Source organism: Eptatretus burgeri, chromosome 3, assembly GCF_056783735.1.
Source record: "Eptatretus burgeri isolate ZD-2024b chromosome 3, Ebu_testis_v1, whole genome shotgun sequence".
Classification (NCBI taxonomy): domain Eukaryota; kingdom Metazoa; phylum Chordata; class Myxini; order Myxiniformes; family Myxinidae; genus Eptatretus; species Eptatretus burgeri.
The window spans coordinates 44,988,171-45,004,790 of NC_140963.1; the positions used below are offsets into that span (position 1 = coordinate 44,988,171).

At 40.9% G+C, this 16,620-nt stretch overlaps 1 protein-coding gene across 4 annotated transcripts in view; it reads left to right on the forward strand.

Annotated features, from left to right (window-relative positions):
• The first annotated feature begins 5,802 nt into the window (after positions 1–5,802).
• LOC147029797 (eukaryotic translation initiation factor 4B-like) overlaps positions 5,803–16,620 on the forward strand; it is a 186,396-nt gene continuing 175,578 nt past the window's right edge. For all 4 annotated transcript variants that reach the window (XM_085873131.1, XM_085873132.1, XM_085873129.1 and 1 more), the window contains exons 1-3: positions 5,803–5,955; positions 13,797–13,958; positions 14,372–14,574. In XM_085873131.1, coding sequence (XP_085729257.1) covers positions 5,943–5,955; positions 13,797–13,958; positions 14,372–14,574 — 378 coding nt within the window. In that variant the 5' untranslated portion in view covers positions 5,803–5,942. The remainder of the gene's footprint in view (positions 5,956–13,796; positions 13,959–14,371; positions 14,575–16,620) is intronic.

Sequence of the window (16,620 nt, forward strand, 5' to 3'; positions counted from 1 at the left end):
CTTCAGGACCTCCCAAAGCACACAGACCCCACAAATCTCCACTCAGGTTGTTCGCAAACTCCTCAGCTACCCTCTCATCCTTGAGCTTGCCAACATCCAGCCTAGGCTGGGATGGTACCATTCTCCTGCATTTGAGGAGCAACTTAAGAGTTGCTACAACAAGCCGATGGTCAGTATTGACGAACTGAGCTCTCCGGTAGACCCTGCAGTTCTGGATCATCCTCCAGCGACCATCAACGAGGACACGGCCAATCTCCTTTGCCGCACCGCCAGCGTTGGAATACCAAGTCCAGCGATGAGCTTGTGGGCGCTGAAACCATGAACCAGACACCCTAAGTCCATGACTTCTTGCAAAGTCAAGGAACTTAGTGCTATTCTGGTTCATAGTTCTTGACCCATGGGGACCAACACACACCTCATAACCGTCCCTATCAGTTCTAGTCGATGCATTGAAATCCCCCAAGACTTGAAGTGTATCTCGTCTGGGGCACTGATCAACCACAGACTCGAGTGTGGCGTAGAATGCATCCTTCACGGTGAGATCACTCGCCTCAGTCGGAGCATAAACAGAGACCAGGGAATTTACACCTCAGGAGTGACGAATTATTTGTCTCATAATACGCTCGTTGACCGGTGTTACCTCAATTATCATTGGGGTCAGCTTATTGGACACAGCTACAGCAACTCCTTGGATATGGTAACCATCAGAACGACCAGACCAAGAGTAGGTGTAACCACCCACCATTATCTCGCCGCAATCCGGTCTCCGAACCTCAGAGAGAGCTGCAATCCCGATGTCCAAACGCTTGAGCTCAGATGATAACAGAGACAGGTGATCATCCTCTCTTAGGGATAGGACATTCCAGGCACCCACCCGAAGGGACCACCTCAGGTTAACCCAAGGAGACCGCCGTCTGGTGGACGACACCTCAGCACCACTCCGACACACTCTCCCGCAATCTGACCCCTGGAATGTTACCCCGTGGTTTCCCTCCTATCATCAAAGATTGGGGGTCCCGAAGGCTTTGCCCCAATCCCGTCATCCGGTGATCTGCCCTGCGAAGGGAAGCTGCACAGGAGGTACTCCCACGGAGTGGGTTTTCAGATTTTTTTGCGTTTTGTGGAATGAAGGGTTTTACGGTGGCCGGAGTGCAAATCCTGCCACCAACCTCCTATTAAGAAGTAACCCAACTGCAGGAGGACGTCCGCAGACACAGTTGGGCACGAGATATGGATGGCCGTTGGCTCACAAGGAGCTCCTCCGCCCTTTGACAGGTTTTGTTTTTATTTCTGCTGGGTGTCCATATCCAAACACCCTCCTCACCAAAAAACCTGGTGGGGGAGACAGTTTTGTCACTGCCAACTCAACCATGGAACAGGTTTGTACAGCTTTACATGGTACCTGTAGCAAGTCACAGATCTAATCTGGCCTGACCTAACAAAGTCAGGTTTTGTGTGCTGGTGTTTGTGTGCTGGTGTGTTACGTCATTAATAAGAGACGTAATTAGAACTGCCACTTTATAACTGATGGCAGTGATGACTGGGTACCAAGATATCCTGCTTTGATGCAACCCTGCTTTTATTGGATACCTGACCCTGACCCATGAAGTTTGTCATCATTATTATTCAATTGAATTTATAATGGGATTAAAATAAATTTAATACCACTCAAATGGAAGACCGAATTGGGACAGTCCTGCATTGGAGTCATCAGAAGGAACCCCCCATACAAGCAAAAAACAGAGATGAAGTCATCAGGAGGAACCTGAATAGGATTCGCATTTCAGCTACTACTCCTCTACCCCCAACCTCATGTCGGCGACGGACAGACAGACAGAATAACAAAATGGACTAACCAATATACTTGAAAAATCTTAGATTTTGCAAGTAACAAACAGACAGAAAGGGGTGAAAACATCACCTCCTTCACCTTCAGTAATGGAGGTAACAATAACTCTGGAATGGTTATTATCATCAGAGTAAGAAGTGTTGTTTTTGCATTAGGTTAAATGAATTAAGGCACATCAAAAGTATCGTTGACATGATTACCTCCACCACCGAAGGTGAAGGAGGTTATGTTTTCACCCCCCCCTCCCCCCTCTCTCTCTGTCTGCAGGATATCTTAAAAAAAATTGTGGATGGATCCGGACGAAGCTTGGTGGACAGGTTGGGTATGTGACCACGACGAATTGATTCGATTTTGGTGAAGATATGAATCAGGATCTGGATACGGGAGTTATTAAATTCTCAAAGTGATTCTTCACCATTGAGACATTGGGCCAAAAGCAATATAGAGCATGATATTTCAAAAAGGTATTGGGCCCGAAACGTTCTCGTGGATCAGGAATTACGTGGCGGAGGTATGCGCTGCACTGAGTGCCCTTCTAGTTGTCTATGATGTCACGTCTTCCTTGAAAATGACATCAAAAGTGATGTTTTAACATGGAATGAAATTAACGTAGAAAAACATCTGTGTGACTAATCTAATCTGTCTTAGGAATTGACTGTCAGATCCCACTGGGACATCAAATAAAAATTTAACCTTAAAAGAAATAAAATAAATCACAACGACCAAAAATGTGAACATTTGAAAACCTTTATATCTCAGAAACTGAGATGGAGAAATCCTTCAAAATTATTTTGAGGACCCCCTCTCAAAAACCCCATCACCAAAATAAACTGATGAGGGCGTGGAGAAATTCCAACAGGAAAAATGACGTCATTTATTCGGATTTCTTGATGGAAAAAGCAAATTCAGATCTTATGATTTCTGAACATATCGATGCACACAATCAAAATATATACCAATTACTGCACCGTCGTCCCAATACCAAAGCCAGTCATAAAACACACACACACACACACACACACACACACACACACACACACACACACACACACACACACACACAAACACAAACACACAAACACACAAACACACAAACACACAAACACACACACACACACACCAATCATCGATGCTTAACAATTTCACCCTTCTACTTTTCCTGGATGCAAAGTCATCAATAATGTCATCATACATCAGACTTCGTCCTAACTCCTCCATTGAGATGATGGCCAGGTGTGACAGCCTGTCCTGTGACATTGTCGAGCACAAGTAGCTCTTTATGAGCTTGAGCTTTGAGAAAGAGCGTTCTGCAGCGTCAGTAAAACCCTCATAGGAGGCATGTGTGGACATTTGGATAAGTGTCGATGAGGGAGTTTTTAGTTATATAGCTCAGTGTTTCAAGTGGAGAACATCTGTCCAGCATGGAGTTGCGCACAAGCTTGAGTTCTTCCAGTAGTTCGATGGGTTCAAGATCGCTTGGATTTGAATCAGTGAGCAGGACATGTAGGTCGTTACAGCTTTTCCTAAAATCATTTTCACTCAAAGCCTTTCTGGCTGCGATGTTAAACATAAAGTTGAAATGGCTGCAGGACATGGTGCAACTGCTTAAATCTACCGTCCAGTGCAGTCGGGCAAACATGGATAACCCTGGAGAAAAATTCAACTTTGAACTTTGTCTGTGGGTCTGAAACTGGTTCACTTGCAGTTGGATGATGTAAAAGTACCATTGGTTGGACGAGTAAATGGGACGAAGTTCACGATGTAAAAGTACCAACAAATTGGTGCATGGTGCTGATGAAAAGTACACGACAACTTGTAATTTGGTGAGAAGGTTGTTCACCTCGTCCTCCGTAAATTCAATCTCAGATCGAGCAGCTTCTACTCGACTCTACTTTACTCCTTTCCATGATTGGCATTTCTGTTCTGTCCGCTATAAGAAGCAACACACTTCTGAAAAATGCGTTCAGAGCATCTGCTTTTTCCTTGCTGTGTGTTCAGTTACCAAGTTTTTAGGGCTCATGGAGGATCTCCAAGTATTACTCACGTTGTTGTTCTTCATCTTCTTCTTGTGGACTTTTTTAGATCCTCGTGGAGGATCTCCAAGTCTTACACGCGTTGTTATTCTTCATCTTCTTATTGTGGACTTTTTTAGATCCTCGTGGAGGATCTCCAAGTCTTACACGCGTTGTTATTCTTCATCTTCTTATTGTGGACTTTTTTAGATCCTCGTGGAGGATCTCCAAGTCTTACACGCGTTGTTATTCTTCATCTTCTTATTGTGGACTTTTTTGTTTCACAGCCTACAGTTTTCATCGAAACTTCCTGAAACTTGGCATATATATGTAAAAATACCCTGCGCAGACCGTAACCATCTCCGATTTTGAAAATTCCTCCGAGAAAAAAAAGTTATGACGTCAAAATATCTCCGTTAATGGAAATCACTTAAAAAATTATCTCCGAAACTAGGCAAGCTTTTTGAATTCTGTTTGCGGGAATCGAACAGGGCATTAGCAGAGATGAATTACCGCACGTATGATACATCACTATGACGTCATATCAATATTTATGACGTCATTCCTATTTTTTGACATTTTTTGTTTCACAACCCAGAGTTTTCATTGGATCTTCGTGAAACTTGCCATGTATATACAGAAAGCCCAAGCGCAGGCAGTAACCATCTCCGATTTTGGAAATTCTTCCTAGAAAAAAAATTGACGTCATAATATCGTCTCTAATGGAAATCACCTTTACCATTATCTCCGAAACTAGGCAAGCTGTTTGAATTTTGTTTGCGGGAATCAAGCCGGGCATCAGCACAGATAATTTATCGCAAACCTGATACATCACAATGACGTCATATTCGTTTTCATGAGGTCATCATTAAGAGGACGAGGATCTTAGCTCATTTGAGCTTGTTTTTGTAGAGCGCTCGCAAAGTGGCTTAAGCACTCAAGCAAGCACTACAGTCGAAGCTGTTGATAAGGAACGGCTGGTTTGGCAAGCGTTAGCTGCAGCAGCTTGGTAACTGAACACACTGCAAGTCGTTCTATGCTGGGTCCGTCTGATTGCAAAAAAAAAAAAAATCAGGGGCTCGTTCCGTTAGCAAGCGGCTTGCTATCGCTCGCCAAGCTAGCCGTTCCGTTAGCAAGCCGCTTGCTATTGTTTGCCAAGCTATCCGTTTGGTATCAACAGCTTTGTAAGCGGTTTATCAAGCAGCTCGGCTCAATCGATTAAAGGTGCTTGACGAGCGGTAAGCGAGCTGCTTACGAACGGAACGCCTCGACATGTTAGCAAAAATGGCCGCCGTAATCGAATCAGAAAACTATTGGAGGCTGTTGCTTCAATTTTGCTATCATGGAGAGGACGATATTGAAACGTACTTTTCAACGGCGGTCTCATAAAGATTTGCATGCTTCTTCTCCTCCCGACACGTCTTTCATGTTATTATTATTATTCCATTCCACAATTCACATTCCCCTCATTTTCTCACGCTCTTCACGGTAGTAGCTCCTACTTCTTGGATTCTCGACGACGAGTACACGTTTTGTATCACCGGTGGATCAAAACCGCCCTTTTCGAGTCCGAAATGTTTCATGGTTGTTGTTGTTGTTGTTGTTTAACGATTTAAATGACTTCTCCGGTTTTCGGCACCTGATTCGAAAGCTGTTTCCCCCCAAATATCATGAAGTAAAGACGTTGAAGCAATTTCCCTTCATAAAGTGAGCACACTCAGTCGTCACACTGCTTTTGACTGACAAACCGAGATTAGTGAACAGCGTTCCGAACAAGGAGGTGCCGGCTCAACGATAAATACACTTCGCGACATTCGAGAGGGAAACGTTCAAAATATTGAAACACTAATGGAAGAAAAGCGTGAATGGCAAGGTTTTAATAAACGTTGAAGGTAACGTGTGATTTATTATGACAAGTTCTATGTTCTGTTGAGAAGAGCAAGGCGTGTTCTTCCGGGAAACTCCGTGCACGCCTCGGTGACGTTGTTAATAAAGGTTGTCACGTGGGGTTTTTGGTCACGTGATTCGCCAGCTGATGGTGACGCGCATCCGGAGCGTCGCTCCGGGCCCCCTCGGCCGTGATGGCTGCTGCAGGTGAGCGTCCACGATTTATACACATCCCTGAGTGTTCTCGTCGCTCTATGGCCCTTGGTTTCTCCTGTAACATGCGCGGGAAGGTCTCTCGAATGATTCAGGGAGCTTGTTGTCGGGTTCGAGTACGGATGTGTGAGGAAGTTGAGGAGATTTTATTTATTTAGTTTTTTTTTTCCCAACGTCCCTCCCTTCCCTCCTTATTATGAGGGTCTTTGACGTCGTGGTTCCTTCAGTGGTCCTGATTTGGGTGTGTGGAGCCACGGGGACGGTTTTGAACAAGGTGCTGTGCTTATTTATGGGGGTTGTGGAAATTATTTTCTCTCTACTCTCTACTTTCTCATCGTCTCACTTGTTAATCGCCGTTTGATTCCGTTTTTCTTCACTGCAGCACGACGACGACCGTCACGTGAACCGAGCAGCCTCCTCTGTCTTACATGGAAACTTTTTTTTTAATAATAACAAATATTTATTTTATTTTATTATCACCACATTACATACATGGCAAGTTTGAAGGCGACAAAAAAACGGGTTCGGAGGAATCGAAAGCGGGTTTTTTTTTAACCCTTTATGTGCTGCGGTCGCACATTTGCGACGAGATATTAAAAAAAAAATTGAATTTTTTTTTTTTAGATTTTATTTTAATTTTTTTATTTTTAAAAAATCTTTTGAAAACAGCACTTGAAATTCACAGCCCTCTGAAACATAAATAAATTGAGCAACGGGTAACCGTGCGGCCGTAAACAATGCTGCACACAAAGGGTTAATAACCAAACGTGGTAAAACGCGATTCGATGTGTTCACTAATCAGTAATGATAAGCAGGTTCCAAGTAAGACACATACATACATGTATAATGTTACGGATTTGGAAAGCTTGTGCACACAAACGGCCAGAGTCCCCGTAGTTCAGTTATTTTGATAAGTATGTGTTTATTGTTAGAATCCATCCCCTTCTGTCTAATGGGAATCTCATGTGTGCGCTACGACCAGCAAACCGATTTCGATGAAACTTGGCGAACAGGTGCCATATGGGCTGGGAGTGTGCGCGTTTGAGTTTCGTTGCTGAGCAACCACCCGTTGCTATGCAGCGGCCGAAAACCCGCGTACGGTATTTTCAATACTCGTCCTACAGTTTTGAATGTGGAGAAACGAGACTTCGGAATGAAACACTTCGAGATATTTAGAAAATTTTACTCGAGCCGATTTTTGATTGAGGTTTTATTTTTCAAATGGTAGTCCTTCAAAAATATGGTGTCTATTTACCATCATTTTTTTTTTGTTTTGTTTATTTGTATGTAATGGACAGCTCTGGAGGCCACAGGAGTCGACCAATTTTGATGAAACTTGACAGGTAGGTTCATAGCAGGATCTAGTTCTTTGCTTTTGAGCACCGTTGCTATGGACACCACCGTTGCCTAGCAACGGGACTTTGAAATTTTAGAAAAATCCTAAAAAATTCATTTTTTTTTTTCGAAAATTAAAAATGGGCTTCCAGGCTTTTATGTGCACTATAATCAACCTTTGTCAATTTTCAGCCCGATCCGTCAAAAACTGTATGACTAGTATGCAATTATGTCGCGACCACCCATGTCGCCTACCGGCTTGTCTGTTTGTTTGTCTGTCTGTTAGCAACTTTACGGCAAAACGGCTTTTGCAAACACTGTCAAATTTAATCCATAGGTGGGCAATGAACCTTGGACGACCCCATTAACTTTTGGGTCCAATTGGATGAAAGGTCAAGGTCACGAAAAGATCAAAATCGTTTTTCACTCATAACTTCGTCAAAATGATCTGATTTACTTCAAACTAAGCTTATAGTGAACCTTATTCTATTTGTCACTTATAATCCTACCTATTCCGATTATATAGTGAAAAATGCATATTTGTGAAGATTGGTAGGGTCCGAAGTTTTGGCGGTCATGGTCATCGATTAAAATTACAAAAATTCCATTATAAATCAAAAAAGGTTGTCTTTTTTTTTGTCAAAAAAGGAATATGCGTCTTTACTCTGGAACACATATTTCAAGTCCTTTATTGGCTTTCATTTGACACCATGACCTTTGACCTTACGTGGTCTTGAAAGGTCAAAATCATTTTACGGTCATAACTTCGTCCAAAATGGTTTAATTGATTTCAAACTAAGACTAAAATATTCCTTATTCTATTCCTTATAATCAACATTCAGGTTAAGGATGTATCAAATTTAAATTTGATCCCCAAAATAACTTTATGCCTTAAATGTGTTGTGCCTGGCACCACTTGTTTAGTTAGGTTTTTATGCAACAACGACGACACCACCGTCATTAGACCCATCACCATTGCCCACGTGTTTTTAGCTGAGGGCGTGGGCGGAGCCTCCGTCGCTTCGGATTGAGGCTCCACCCCAAGGAAGGGCATGGATCATTTCCTCCAGCCAATGAGTGAAGGGCGAGCACCACACGCACGCCCCAGCTAAGCGGGAGGTGACCATGAGTCGTCCGGCAACCCCTTGTCCAATCAGGGGGCGAGTGGCAAGGAGAAGAGACCCTCCCAACTCAGAAGAGTGCAGTGGTTGTTAGGACCAGGGTTCGGCAGAGAGGAGTTCGCGGCGATTGCCGAGCAGTCTGTCGTTGTGGCTGAGTGGTTGTCGACGAGGGCTCTGCAGACGGTCGTGGTCGTGGTCGTGGGTTCGAGTCCCACCGTGGTGGTTCTGGTCGGTGTGACTGCACGAGGCGGGACAGGTACCCCAGCTTGGCTCTACCGACTAAAGACCCACGGGGTCCAGTTTCTTTTTGGTGTGTGTGTGTGTGTGTGTGCGCGTGTGCGTGTGCGCGCGCGCATGTCCGTGGGCCCTGTCTTTAAGTCGGATTGTTAAGTGCTCTCGCTCACTGTAAATTGCCTGCATATTCGGATAACTCTGCTCTGTGTCCCTCTCCCTGATTATTACAGCACGTACGCTGTATTCAATTGCACCGAGTTTGAAATATCCCCGGCGGCGTCTACCACGTCTCCGGTGGGTCCGTTGTCCCCCCGTCCCCCCGTCCCCCCACGTGCCTCAAGACAGCCAATGACGACCATCCGGTAGATACAGTGCGTAACCTCGACGGAAATGTCGACAATTGACGGAAATATCCGAGTATTTCAATGGAAAATTTGTGAAACTAATGTGTTGTGTGTGTATATATGTATATATGTATGTGTATATATATATGTGTGAAAACCATTTAATTGATTGCTTGACGGAAAAAAACGAAGAAACACTCCCCTCATGTACAAACTAACGAACGAAAGACGTCATTTCCGTCCACCATGGCATTTCGCGCCGAACACTGAAAGCCAAGTTCTTCTTATGCCATCATTCTCTTTAATATTAGCCATAAACAAGTGTTTCGTCATGCATTAGTAGTAGAAATTTACTTACAATCATTCTTTTGCGGCCACCTGCCACGCTGTATCGAACGATTTCATTCCTCTGTTATATATATATATATATATATATATATATATATATATATATATATATATATATATATATATATATATATATATATATATATAAAGGTGCTTATCACAATAATAACAAGATTTTTACATTTCAAATATTAAGTATGCTTTTTAATAGTTTTTTTCAACAGAAAAAGCATAAATTGCATATTTTAACATTAGTGTACTCATTTGCTTCACCACACGTGCTGTATTGAAGGATTTCACTTGTTGGTATAAATAAACCCCCATTAAATGTACCAGCTCATTTTCTGTGCTTTCCTTCATTGGATTAGCAAGGTGCGTATTGAAAACCAGGAAGGCCGTTCGGGCTGTAAATTGTTCATTTGGTCCGGCGCGGCTTTGGTAACTTCCACTTTGTTACGCCGAATCCGAGTTGGTGATAGCGACTCGATTCGGGCAAAGTCTGCCGAGGGTGTAGTTTCACCAGTAGTTGGACAGCATGAGTACTTAGGTTAATTGGAATTGGACAAGTGGACCCTACCTCACGCCGTCAAAATATTGGTGACCATAGTCCTCTAAGTGACCCGTGACCTTTCGGAGTTGTCAAGAGTCACAACCTAAATTCCGGGTGTTCGGTGGGAGACGACTCCACTGCTCTACCTTGTGGTCGTTTACCGCCACCGACCCCCGGCCCACAACAATAACAGTTCTCAAAGTTTTATTGACTTTTTTTTCATTTCCAGTTGTCCCTGTGACGCATGACGTCACATTTACTGCAAATAGCGTCCCCACAATAAAGAGCAGTATTTTCTGGTTTATAGAGACCAAGTAATGAATGCCACATAATGATCTTGACAAAACTTTGAGAAATGTTCGTTCATTCACAAGCATCAAACTGCATCATTGTATCCCATTTCATTCATTTTATTTTATTTTAATTTTTTTAAATTACGATTTCAATTTGGAACGGTAATTTGTGGACACCCTGTATACGAATGAAAACTATCCGAATCGAATCCTACCATTCAAAATACTCGAAAGTACCGATAAATATCACAGTAAGAAGGCGAATTGGAAAGCAAATCGGCCTACCGATTGATTCGGAGTGATGGCAAATGGTAGACGAGAGGAAGTGACGATGCATACAGATGAGGATTGAACTAATTGGTCGATTGGGTAAAGCTCATGATGTCACCCAGCCAATCGAGTCAGACTAGAATCATACCTTGCATATTGGGTACAGATTGCTACAGATCTGTCACTCTGTGTGAATCCATGCGAGTGGAATGGAAGCGAAAAGAAGGAAAATGGGTCAAACCCGCAAAATTCTGGTCACCTGCCATGTAAGACATTGTGTTATGATTGAGCTATTTATTCCCATACAAATGGTGTAGGTAACCTTACCCCGTAGTTCATCTGGATTAGTGTAAACATTTGTGAGTCTGAATGATCCTTCATAACCATCATCCATTCTCTTCTCCCACATGCAAGTGGTCTGCTGAGAGGTGGACCTCCATGGAGTGGCAGATCTTCCTCCTTATTGGCTTTCACTTTGTTTTACGTACTGTATTGTAACTTAAAGTTGTCCAAGGATTAATCTCTACATTGTGCAAAAGAGTAGAACGCTTAAATGATTTCATATGTGGAAGAAGGAATTTATTTGCTTCTTTGTCTTCTGTTCACTTGATGTCATTTCCTCACCTGCTGCTGGTACGACTGCTCTTTTCTTGCGTGGATGCTTCTGTTCAATTTGTTTTTCTTTCTCTGGACTCGCCCTTCCATTACTTTATTCAAACTCTTCCTCGAACCAATCATTTGTTTCTTCCTCCATCATTTATTCTCGAAAATCGTGACTATCATCTTGTTTCTGTTTGAAATTCTAATTTCCTCATCTCATGAACTCACTTGTTTGAATTTGAAGAGTTTGGTCTTACAGCAGTTGATCTTGAAATTATTTTCAATGCTCTGATACAAATGTCCTTGATGTGCTGCTCAGCAAGTCCAATATTTAACCAGGCTTTGCTTTCATGATCCTTCCTATTTAAATGGTCTTGGTTACTTTTTTCACCTCCACCTTGATTTTCACCATGTACATTAACTGAGTGCTGAATATTTTTTTTTTTCCATTATGCAATATGAAATCCAGTATTTTCTTTTTCAGGCAAACTGTCCATCTGTCAACATCACCACCTCCATCAATATGATCTGAAGTGTCACTGGACAAAGTGCTATTAGAAAACTCAGAATTACTTCCTGCAAACTCCAAATGATTTGCTGCAAAATCGTTTGAAATGTCACTGCTGTCTTATCTTGATATCACCATTTTAAAAACAACCGCTAATAAAACCACACTCAACAAGCGGGAATTAATTTTTGCCAATAAACATCGACCTTACAAACCAGCTGCAATGTAACACATTCTAAACCAATCATTGAAGGCCATGCTGAACATATTCACATGAAATCAAATGGGAACAAATAATACAGATTATTATTGAACAATGTCACAGGCCGTGATTATGGCCCACAGCACTCAAACAGTTAAATCAAGAAATGTGTGATTATGAAGACTGGCCAGCTGTTCACACAAGAAGATTTCCTTCAAATATCAATCTGCACTTATTCCTTTCCATTTTTTTGTTCATGGGCACCAGCAGTGACCACTATTTTTGTTGTCTGTGTGTCTGTCTGTCTGTTGGGTAGTCGATCTATCTACCCTTATTCTCAGGTTTTCCGTCGTTATGTCTGTCTCTGTCTGTTTGTCTGTCCAGGCCAGTACTCAGTTAATCGTAGGCCGATTTTGATGAAACTCTGGTGGGAGGTTCATACCATGACCTAGTTGTGCACGTTTCAGAACTGTTGCTATGGACCCCTCGGTTGCCTAGCAATGGGCCTTTGAAATTTTCAAAAAAAAAAATCAAAATATCGAAATTCAAAAATCAAACTATGATCGTTTGTAGGCAACAAATTCAGCCTCCTTGACAAAAAAAATTCAGTCCACTCCCATGAAAATTGTCGGAGAAGATAGACTTTGAATGAACCCTGCTCGAAAAAAAATAAAAAAAAACGAAGGTCGTTATATCTCAGAGACTGAGTCAGACATACATGAAAGTGGTATGGTAGGTTCATGGTATGTCCTAGTTATGTGTGAGAAAGAACCATTGCTATGGACGCTTTTGTTGGCTCGTAACGGCTGAAAAACGACTAAATTCGACTTGATCGACTACCCATGTCCGCCTACCGGCTTGTCTGTCTATTTGTGACTCTCTCCAGAGCATAGCTCCGTGACGTTTGATGCGAGCTTGATGAAACTTGGACACAAGCAAGATATCATGGTTTAGTTGTCTTTTTGTATGAGGGGCGTCCCACGCCCCTTGTGGGCGGAGCCATGCCCACTTGAACTTTTAATTTATTTTTATTTTTTTTCTCTTTTTTTTTTTTTTTTTTTTTTTTTTTTTTTTTTTTCCTCGCAATTTAATTTCCTCGAAGCTGTGCGTAATGTCCATAAGTACAACATATATAAAATCCGATTTGATTTGGTCAATTTTGACGGAAGAGATAGGTTTTTACGGTAGGGCTTCCTCAAAAGCTTCCACTAACTCGATTGTACCTATCGTGGCATTGTTCAATAATGCCGGCGAACCATCGTCGCCTCCCGGCTAGTTATAAATGTAATGTAATAAAGGTCAAATTTGAACCACTCACCAAGTATGAGTGTGTATTTGCTGTGAGCACACTCAAAACAAATTCCAGACTTTCATTTCTTTAAACTCGAAGGTGAAATTGCTTTTGGCCCCTTGTTTGATCGTGTGATTGAACGAACCAATTTTGAACGATAAGGGCACTCGGTAAAGCGCATAACTCTTGCACACAATGTCTGATCTAGTCGAGTATTTTTGGCCCATTAATGTTTTTTGAAATATCATGCATTGCATTGTTTTTAGCCCAATCTCTCAATGGTGAAGAATCGCTTATAAAATTAAAAAAAATTATCGTCTTCGGATCTTCACTAAAATCCCTTGTCACACAACCAATCTGTCCACAACCTTGTGAGATATCCTGAAAACAGACAGAGGTGAAAGCCGAACCACCTCCCACCTTTAGTGGAGGAGGTAATGATAATGATTTTTATTTCATTTTATTTTTTTAAATGTTCTGCGATCCTCCATCTTTTTGTTTATTTTATTTTTGTATAATTTGACACCAATTTTATGGTTAAGTTTGTTGGGCTGTATTGTTGTTATAGTTGGAGGTGTGCTATATTTCTGAGTTTTCTGCTTTCTTTAATGTAGATAGTCGTGATTTAAAGATGCAGATTGGTTGGTCGTATTGTCCTTTTATTAAAAAAAATTTTTTTGAAGCTGCTCATTTTTTTCTGTAGCACTATTTTGATTTCCTTCCTTCTATCGTTCTACAGCAATATCAGCAAGGCCAATGGCTGCAAAAAAGAAGACTATTAAGAAAGGGAAGACTATTAGCCTGAATGATTTTCTAGCTGAGGACGGCATTTTTTGCTCTGCTCGTAGTTATTCTCGATCCATCAACTGGGCTGATGAAAGTGAAGATATTGTTGGAGATGGTGAGTCGTGTTTGGAGAATAAAGGTTAAAAAAAAAAATATATATATATATTTATTAACAAAGCCCAGGGTGGGGTTGGTGGGATATTGGAGTCTGCTGTCCATCTGTCTTTCTAAAGTAATTAAACAGACAGTGATAATGTGATATAATTCTTCAATTTTGGAATGCTGTTCCACTTCTTTTTTTATCAGTTTGTATGGTCGCTGAAATTTGAGATTGAAATTTTTTTTCCAGTTTTAGCTTTGTGAAACCATACAAGTTTAATGTTAACTTTCATCTATAAACAATGTTTCCTTTACGTAGAATCTCTTCTTGTAAATAATGATGGCAGCCTGCAAGAGATGAGTTTGAAAGCAAGATTATTAAGTGCTACTTGTGCACTGCTTCTTATTTGCTGACTTTGTATCCCATAGCGTCCAACGCTTGGCCTCTTGATGAAAGCATCTCCCGACAAATAATCGATCGCTCGCAGCTGCCAACAGCACCTCGTGAGGTCTACAGACCCAGCATTGACAAGGGCCGCCTTCCAAGCAGACCACCTTACACTGCCTTCCTGGGCAACCTGCCCTATGATGTCACAGAGGAGTGCATCTTCACTTTTTTCACTGGCTTAAAGGTTTGCTCACATGTTAATCTCACTTGGGCAAATGCTGAACCTGAATGTATTTTTATGATGACTTCCAAATATCATGATAGATGTATATATATATATATATATATATATATATATATATATATATATATATATATATATATATATATATATATATATATATCCTGGTTGGAAATGTGTGAGAGTTTGTTGCAAAGCATGGATTAATTGTTTTTGTTGCATTGAATTTTGATGTGATGGTCTTGAGGTGTTTTTAAAGATTGTTTTGCTGAAGGCTTTTGTCCAAACCAAAACTAGTAAATGCTTTCTTTGTATTCGGTCCTGCATTGAAATCTCAATCCTTGTGCTGGTGTTCTGTGCTGTTGAGGTGGCTGTTACACTGGGATGATCCCATGTGATTAAATACACGTGGTATCATTGATTTGTACATGTCGATTGCTTTATCACTGCAAACTTTCAAATGATGTTTAAAACATTTGAGGAATTGTATCCTCTTATATTGCAGAGATTCTTCCAACAACAGATTGTAAATCTGAAGCATCATCATGTCCAAAAGTTTTTTTTTTTAATTTGTTACTTTTCCTTTGTTTCGTCCTGCATGTTTTTTGTCGATGTTGCTTCATCTGGCATGGATGCGCCATTGTGGTTTGACGTAAGAGCACCTGGGTTATTTTTTATTTTAATTTTTTTTTATCTTAAGAGAGTGTAAATCAGTTGCCCCTCTCCCCATCTTTGTTTTTTTGTGAAACTGCTACCATTATTTCCCCTTCCCAGACTTTCTCAAGAATCTGTTCAGCCAATTATTCAATTAATAGCATAATAGAAATGAAAAAAGACCGTCTAGAAAATTCACAGGTGATTTAAAGTAGCAAAACAGACTGAGAACTAGAGGGGGAGCACTCGGTAGAGTGCAAAACCTCTGCCGCCAATACTGCTGGGTCACTCAAGTGAACCTGATATCCTATTCATTCAATTTGACGTCAACAGTGCTCAGAGTTATAGTTTGCAACTTTCCCTTTTACTTTTAACTTTTGCATACTCAATTTATTTTTCATAACTAGATTCCTTGAGACAGAAATTGATTTTATGTGGGTATATCCACCTGAAGTTCCAAAATCAGCCGCGATTATAATTTTGGCATGTTTTTTGTTGGAAATCACTTATAACATGTAGAAATGCAAAAAAAAAATTCGAAATTTTGTTGAAAAAAAAGTTGCAAAATTTTGTTTTTTCTTTTCTCTAACAATTTTTTTTTTGGGGGGGGGAGTTGGAAATCACTTAAAACATGTAGAAATGCAAAAACAAATATTCAAATATTTTTTTCAAAATGGCCACCATAGCAGCCATATTGGACTTTGGACCAAGTCCAAAATCTAAAGGCATGATCCTTGGACCATACCTAATCCCCCCCACCAAGTTTCGTCGAAATCTGTCGTTTTTCTGTAATACTGTTCACAAACAAACAAACAGACGGGTGAAAACAGTATCCTCCGTCCATCTTCGATGGCGGAGGTTAATAAAGGTTTTTTTTTGTTAAATAACAGACGTGACTGCCAATTTTACTTTAATTGTCTTCATATGCAGTATGATTCCAAATCCTGATGGTATTTAAAACTGATAAGAATGGAGGTAAAACCCCACCCCCTTTTTTTGGCAGAGGAAGTGAGCATATGGCATGCGACACAAAGATATGCATACACCTGATCAGATGTTATCAAAAGCGGTAATCTCATGTATCGACAGTGTCATATATTTTCAAAACTTACGTTGAACTCTCTTGAGCTGCCACCTTCCTGGCTTCCTTACCCAAATGTACTTGATTTTTTGAAATATATTTAGATTCCAATCTTTGTACACAACAACCTCATTCCAAACGAGTCTGACATCATCGATCATTTCATAAACTTGCCAAAATACCGGATCCTATTTTTAATGTTTAGCTTTGTGATCGAGTGTTTAGATATGATTTGTTTCATGTATCACTGTTGCTCTTCAGTATTCCTCCATAAGTTTTGTGCTCTGCCTTCATGGTTTGTTTTATTTATTTTG